The sequence below is a fragment of the Kryptolebias marmoratus genome, linkage group LG2 (genome assembly GCF_001649575.2).
Source record: "Kryptolebias marmoratus isolate JLee-2015 linkage group LG2, ASM164957v2, whole genome shotgun sequence".
Taxonomy (NCBI): domain Eukaryota; kingdom Metazoa; phylum Chordata; class Actinopteri; order Cyprinodontiformes; family Rivulidae; genus Kryptolebias; species Kryptolebias marmoratus.
This window is the reverse complement of record NC_051431.1, coordinates 22264901-22272400: the sequence shown is the minus strand read 5'-3', so window position 1 is coordinate 22272400 and position 7500 is coordinate 22264901. Positions and strand designations below refer to the sequence as shown.

Sequence of the window (7500 nt, the reverse complement as noted above, 5' to 3'; positions counted from 1 at the left end):
GCATGGGCCTACGCTGATGCTGTTTTTTCCTCTCTAATCTATGGCCTGCGTCTCCTCCTGTTCTCCTTTGATCCTGATCTCCAGTCATGTGCTCACAGGAGAGGGTAGACCCTGACAGCTCGGGCAAAAGGAAAGAACCAGAAGCAGTGGCTGCCATTGGAGACATGTAAGTAAGTAAATAAAGGGTTGGGAAAGAGGAAGCATGGAGGAAAGAGACAAGGGTTGGGACAACGAGGGGGCAAAGGAAAGGAAAGGAAAGGAAAGGAAAGGAAAGGAAAGGAAAGGAAAGGAAAGGAAAGGAAAGGAAAGGAAAGGAAAGGAAAGGAAAGGAAAGGAAAGGAAAGGAAAGGAAAGGAAAGGAAAGGAAAGGAAAGGAAAGGAAAGGAAAGGAAAGGAAAAGAAAGGAAAAGAAAAGAAAAGAAAAGATAAATTTGTACCTGCTTGAAGGTACCCTTGGCATTAAGCAAGTGGTAGACCATGTAAGCAGGCACGCAGATGAATGAGGACACGCCGATGCAGTAGCCCAGGGCGGTGGTCCACGGTGGGTAGTGGTAGTTGAATAGCCTGACCTCCGGAGGGAAGGCCAGGAAACTAATGATGATGAACTGAGTGCAAGAGCAGGAATAAAACAAAAAGTCAAATTTCTCCAAGCGACTTGTTCACATGATGTCCGCTCATAAACGGTTTGTGTGTTGATCTTGAGTGAGACTGACCAGAAGAAAGCAAGGGCAGATGGCCACCCAGCAGACCCTCCAGAAGCAACCCGGGTAGAAACCAAGCATGACCTGGATGTCATTACAGAAACGATTGGTACCTAGAACACACACACACACACACACACAATCCCAGCAAAGTCAAAAATCAGGAAATCTTAAAATGTTTTAGACAAAAACAGCAGATAACAGACCATCAGCAATTTCTCTCTCTTTATCAAGATACCCCCAATGCTGTTAAACGTTACCACCATCACCATCTTCATCATCTTTACTGACCGTAGAACCAGGAAACGGCAATGACTTCCAGCAGCACCACAGTGATGACCGCAGGGCCCGTAGCGTACTCCTCAAACAGCTTCACAACAAACGCTCCACCCTGAGACACGACACAAAGACACGAGAAAAGTCCTTCATGAAAAATGGAAATTCTAAACTCCACTTATGCAGCAAGTTTTAATTTAGCAAGGTTTACAAACTCTGCTAAGATCTGACTTTGGCTAACTGTAAACTGTGGCACATCGCAGCATCTAAAATACAACTGCAACATGCATTTTAAATTTCTGATAAGGATTTGTCCTTTAATTTACATCCTAGGCAAGTTTCCAGAACAGCATTCTTTGACCTCCTCAACATCACAAAAATAAGGACGAGCTTGTCTCACAGCGATGCAGAAAAACTGGTTTGTGCCTTTGTCTCCTCTTGACTGGACTGATGTAATGCCATCCTAACTAAAACCTCACAGCTGGTTCTGAACTCTGCTGCCAAACTTTGAACTGGTTCCACAAGGTGAGATTGCGTTTCTCTTGGGCTGGTCTCCCAACATTGACTGCTTGTTAGGTTTACTTTCAAAATTATACTAACGACTTTTAAAGCCCTTAATGATCCAGCCTGTCATCAGTCAACCTCATCAGTCCATATCAGCAGTCTCAGCCTCTACGCTCCCAGAATAAAAACTCACTTGCTGTCCTGTAAATAAGTATGACCAGATTTGGAGGCAGAGCCTTTAGCTATCAGGCTTCTATCTGTCCTGTGGAACCAGCTCCCAGTTTTGGTTTGCGAGTCTGTCTTACTCTCTGCTTTTAAGACTAATTTTAAAACCATCTTTTAGATCTAGCTTTTACTTAATTTGTTTAGTTGTCGTTTTTGACTGCTTTTTGCTTCTCTTTGTCCACTTTTCATTTCGACTTTTTGTGTCCGCAAAGCACTTCGGGTTGCCCTGAGCTTGAAACGTGCTGTACAAATAAAGATCGCTTGATAAGAAATGATGCATAGCCGGGGTATTTTTGAACTTCAATAGTCAAAACATTCATTTAGTAGACAAGCACTGAACTTGCAGACTGAGTTTACCTCCACTGTAATAAATAGTGCCTGTTTTTGATACAAAACGTTGTGTAATCTGTTTGTACAACTTACATATGTGAGAGTAGACAGAGCCCCAAGGTAGCAGACACAAACGAGGCCAAAGACAAACCACTCTCGCCTCTTAGCCAGGATATGAGGGAACTCATCTAGCATGGCTGTAATCACCCCCTCCAAGCCTGCAAACTGGAGGGAGAAGAACACCAAGAGTGAGAAAAAGAAAGATAAAACAAAAGGTTATAGGGACGCAGAATGAAAGGAAGGAAGAAAAATTATACATATGAAAAAAGACAGAGCAGCAAAACAAAGTTCTAGAGCAACCTTAGGGTGAAGACGCCACGTATACACATCCAAAACGGAGCGTATACCTTGACAACATCGGCCAAACGAGATGAAATTTTAAACCAGTCTAACAACAAATTTAAATACACTGAGACGTTCTGGAGTAATATCCTCAGTCATAAAAATCGAGGAGCACAACAACCCCGATGCTGATTCTGAAATGATTATCAGTGCATGATAAGAGCATTACGGGTCCTCGGCTGGCTGCCTCAGAACAGATAAACAAAGGCTTTCTGCAGACGACCGCACAGAACAGAGATATGAGATTCCGATCACATTGTTTTCATTGACTGTTATTCAAAAAAGGGAAAAAAGCGAGGACAAATAACACTCAGCACCTTGATGGAAAAAATGAGCACAACAAGCAAACACAAGGCGATGGGAACAAGGTGTCTACAAAAAGAGGTAAATATAAAATTTTTGTTTATAGGTTTGATGAAGAGTTAAGAACCGTGTAGCTACAGAATTAGATAGATAAGAAAAAAGAGAGAGGAACACATGGAGCTACAGGGAGCAATCAGCGGACTAACCGTGCTGTCCAGACCCAACATTATGATCATTAGGAAGAAGATGATGGCAAAGAACGTGGCGGCAGGCATGTTCGCTATGGCTTCTGCATAAATGATGAACAATAGACTGGGGCCTGGAAGGACACAAGAGCGGCAGGTTAGCACACATGGTTTTTAATTTGAACGCAAATGACAGCTTACACATTAGTAAATGTGAACAAAGGCGACTGTGACCTGAACTCTGGAGAAATTGTTCCCGGCAAAATTAATCTGAATGCAGAACATGTGCGCTACCTGCATCCTTGGCCACAGCGTCCACACTTTGGTGTCTCATCTCAGCCATATAACCCAGCACGGTGAAAATGACGAAACCAGACAGAAAGCTGGTCAGACAGTTCACCGAGCTGGTGACCAATGCATCTCTACAAGAAAAATTGTAGATGTGGCAGAACATGAATGAATTTTACATATTTTCAAACAAAAAAACCCATTTTTATTCATTGCTAAAAGATTAAAAATAGTTGATATTCCTGCTAAATTAAACTTTTTGTAATACTTTACAGCAGAGTTTTGATTCTGAAGCAAGCAGGTGTAACTGATATGTAAACTCCACGCTGAAGCAGGAAGTCTGCTCTTACTTGTAGCAGTTGTTGTGAAATGGGTTGTAGCTGGCAAATGCGAGCAACACGCCGAAGCCCGGACCCAAAGAGAAGAAGATCTGAGCCGCTGCATCGATCCACACCTGCGACAGGGTGAAAGATCAGCGATGGTAATTTAATGGGGAGGTTCAACGAAACTGTGATTTACAACGAGAAAAAGGGGAGCATCTGGAACAGATCTGTGCACGGTAAGGATATTTAAAACAGGTCAGACTTACTGTGGTGCTAAGCAGTTTCTCCCAGTCAGGTTTGAGATAGAATTCAACGCCCCTCCAGGCCCCTGGCAGAGTGGCCCCACGGATGAGCAATATCAGGAGAACCAGATAGGGAAATGTTGCCGTCACCCATACTACCTAACATGAGCAAAAACAATAACCAAACAGATGGATTAACTCTTCCCTTAATTTTCTCAAACTTTAAAAGGAATGGTTGGTATCTTATCAGTCGTGACATCAGTCATGGAGCACGGAGTGTGGAAAAAGAACAAAGTCTTCATCCAGTTCAGGCTGATGGCTAGCTAAATGAGTGCCATTGAAAAAATATTTTTTCAGGCTTATGGAACAAACTCTTTCTCCATGTTGTTGTGCTAGTGTATGTGTGGCGAACACAGACAGACTGATGGTGCTGAGGCTGCAAACCTATGGAGACTAGACTGATCAGGTGGACTGATACATTCAAAAGCCTCTTGGCACCATCAGCAAACACACGGTCTGTATGCTTTGGGTACACAAACAATTGACACGAGCTTTGTTCGGTTGAGAAAACATTAACAAACTAGACAGTCGGTGTTGTATGAAAGTGTTGAGGTTTAATATTAGCTAACATGGCGTTCTTCCACATGGGGATGTCATTTTTGAGAAAGAGTTGTTTTATAAGCCTGAAAAGTGATGAAACACTGGCATTTTTCTGGTTAGTCATTAGCCTAGCCTAGACAAAGACTTTTGCGTCTTTCTCCAAACTCCGTGCTCTGTGACTGATGTAACGGCTGATAAGGTTTGAACTATGGATAACTATTTGACAGATCATCACTTCAAAAATGACCACACTATCCCTTTAAGATGGGCCGATATCTGATCATGGTCAAATTGCTACGTGTATGTAATGATGTTTAGCTTCAAGGCAGCCGACCTTTTGTTGGCAATGAATGATAACGATGGTGAAGAGACAACAGAAGTTCCCTCTGTTTGCTCCTCTTCATCATCCATCCATCCACTCTAACTGACATCCCCATCAGCCACGCAGGCCAGGCGGCCCATCAGCTACCTTTCCAGACGTCTTGACTCCTTTCCAGATGCTGAAGTAGACGATGGTGAAGATGAAGAGCAAACAGAGTGCCAGCTGCCAGCTGACCGAGCCCAGCTGGTGCAGACCCGGGGAGAGGTGGACCTGTAGCACCTGCCGACTGGTGAGAGGACACAGGAGAGGAGGTTGAAATGAGAAATCAACAAGTGATAACAAAAAGTTCACTGAAGCAAAGGGTAGAGTCTCAAGGATCAAAGAGGGGTTACGGTAGAAGAGGATAGGGAACGAGACGGTAAAAGGAAAGAGAAGTGATCGAGTAGATAAGATTTAATATAAAGACAATGAAGAGATAATAAAACTTCAAGGAGAGCATGAAGATAAAAGCAACAAGCGGCAAGAAATAGATCAACGTCACGGCATGAGAAAAAGAAGCTTGCGGATGGGAAAGAAGATATGAAGGGTTTGGGAAAAGGCAATATTTAAGATAGGAAGTACAAAAACCATTGTCAAACTAGTCCAATGAGCACAGATTAAATGAGCAGCAATGAAAGTTCATCTGAGTACAGTTCAAACTTCAGTGCAGTTCAGACTGCCTTGGCAGTCTCTGAAGAAAGTTTCTGTCAACAAGCCATTACAGGGAAAAAGGAGACTGAAATGATCTGCAAGGTTGATGTCCGGTCACAGGTTAAGCACGCAGAGCTCGGATGATAACGCAGAGGCATGATTCACGCTGAAAACAGGAAATTCTGGCGCCGTCTGACTTGTGGAATTTGTTACTTTTAGACACGTATTAGGTCTGTGGATAAAGCCTGGATCTGCCTCACTGGAGGGGCTTGGAGTCAGTGCAGCAAGCAGCTGATAAGACAGAGGAACTCCACTGTGGAGGATCGTTTTCCGGAAAGAAAAAAAATGGAGAAAATTGACATGAGATGATTGCTAAAGTTCTCCTCACTCATTAACATTGTCATTGGAGATGGTGGGAATCTTATCAAGACACCAAAACCAGACCCATAGACGTCATCCTCTATCTTCTCCTGTTTGCTCCGGCCCTACATCGCCTCTACATCCGACTTACATGCACTTACGTATAGAACTCCTCGGCTGGAGATGTAGACGAGTTGGACCAGGACACGTTGTGGTCGGAGGACATGTAGCGGTGACAGTTGGCCGTGTTCCAGCTGTTGCTGCAGGTGGTCCAGGGCAGGGTGGGCCGAAACGACGAGAGCAAGTAGTAGAGAGCCCAGGCCATGATGGTGTTGTAGTAGAAGGCTATGTAGAGGGCTATGATGCAGATGGCAAAGCCAATTCCTGGATGAGTTGGAGGAAAATATTGTTAACCCAAACATACAATCTACCTTAATTAAAAAAAGAAGATGATTGTGGCATGTTTGACAGCAATCAGTCACAGCCCAGGATGGGGCTGATGAAACATCTGTAGAGTTTACAAGCTCATTCAAGTTCCTACTGGTCTTATAGGGTGACATTTCCAAACAACAATCATTTCTGTCATATCCAATTTCCGAGCACCTGGCATTTGGCATGGAAATGTGACAATTTCCATAACAGAGTCAGTACATCTCACTCGATGTACCAGAGACTGGGAAACTAAACTGAGAGGGGCAAAAAGGTTAAACGAGCCGTCCGTCAGACTCTCGCGGCCCTTCGTCTTCTCTCAGCAATAGGCTTTCTTCTCACTTTGCTCCTGTTTCTCATCTTCCTTTTTGTCCAGTCGGTTCCCTCTTACCTTTGAAGATGGGGCAGATGTGTTTCCAGATGGAGATGCAGCCACTACGGTGAAACTGGCCCAGAGCCAGCTCCATGTAGAACAGGGGCACACCTCCGAACACTGCCATCAACAGATAAGGCAGCAAAAAGGCACCTGGGGAGCCGCAAAGCAAAAGAGGATTGAAACAGATGAGAAAAGATACAAAGTTGGCTATGTTTTTTTCCAAGCAAACAAAAATCTAAAAGTCATATTAGGGTAATCAAGGGCCAAATATTGCTGAGGATAGAGGCCAAGGTTTTAGACTCTCTGACTTTGACAACACATCTTACTTCACCGTCCGTCCTATCTGATTTTCAACTTTAGGTGTGTTTGCGTGTGCAGACGGGACGGAGTGTATATGTGCGCCCGTGCCTCTTTGTGACATGAAAGCGAAGATAAGGGTTGATTGAGCAGCTGCCTCGGAGACAGGTTATTAAGCAAGAAAGAAAGAAAGAAAGAAAGAGAGCAAGGTTGCGCTCATAAAAACCCACAATTAATACTGTTGCCTCTATCAAGTGTCTCCCAGGCTCGATCTCCACCTCGCTCGGTGAGACACACACCCACACACACACACACAGAACACAGGAAATTGCAAAGATTTTATTATTGCAAATTCAATAAAATTGCTGCTAGGTGAGAATTGTGCATCAACAGAGCACAGCTGGCCACACAGAGTTAGTCAAAAACACAAACTTGCCACTTTTTTTCTTAATCTTCTTTTTTAATCTAAGCCTAAAGCAAAAATGAATAGAAATAATCTTTTTTTATTCAGGTTTTAAACAAAGAAAAAGTTAGTGTGCAGTGACTCTAGATGCTGGTTTGATTCCAAATTCTTGAAATTCAATCAGCTGTAGCGCGGAAACTCAAATCCTCTGATCTCCACTCTACTTCACTAATCCCCCCCCCCC

At 43.6% G+C, this 7500-nt stretch overlaps 1 protein-coding gene across 2 annotated transcripts in view; it reads right to left on the bottom strand.

The window, feature by feature from the left end:
- Positions 1 to 7500, bottom strand: part of slc6a4a (solute carrier family 6 member 4a) — a 22548-nt gene that overhangs the window by 2295 nt on the left and 12753 nt on the right. For both annotated transcript variants that reach the window (XM_037974548.1, XM_017404070.3), the window contains exons 3-13: positions 6572 to 6706; positions 5913 to 6135; positions 4849 to 4987; positions 3804 to 3938; positions 3565 to 3668; positions 3221 to 3348; positions 2948 to 3060; positions 2130 to 2261; positions 993 to 1092; positions 714 to 814; positions 438 to 605 (exon numbers count right to left, since the gene is read on the bottom strand). In XM_037974548.1, coding sequence (XP_037830476.1) covers positions 438 to 605; positions 714 to 814; positions 993 to 1092; positions 2130 to 2261; positions 2948 to 3060; positions 3221 to 3348; positions 3565 to 3668; positions 3804 to 3938; positions 4849 to 4987; positions 5913 to 6135; positions 6572 to 6706 — 1478 coding nt within the window. The remainder of the gene's footprint in view (positions 1 to 437; positions 606 to 713; positions 815 to 992; positions 1093 to 2129; positions 2262 to 2947; positions 3061 to 3220; positions 3349 to 3564; positions 3669 to 3803; positions 3939 to 4848; positions 4988 to 5912; positions 6136 to 6571; positions 6707 to 7500) is intronic.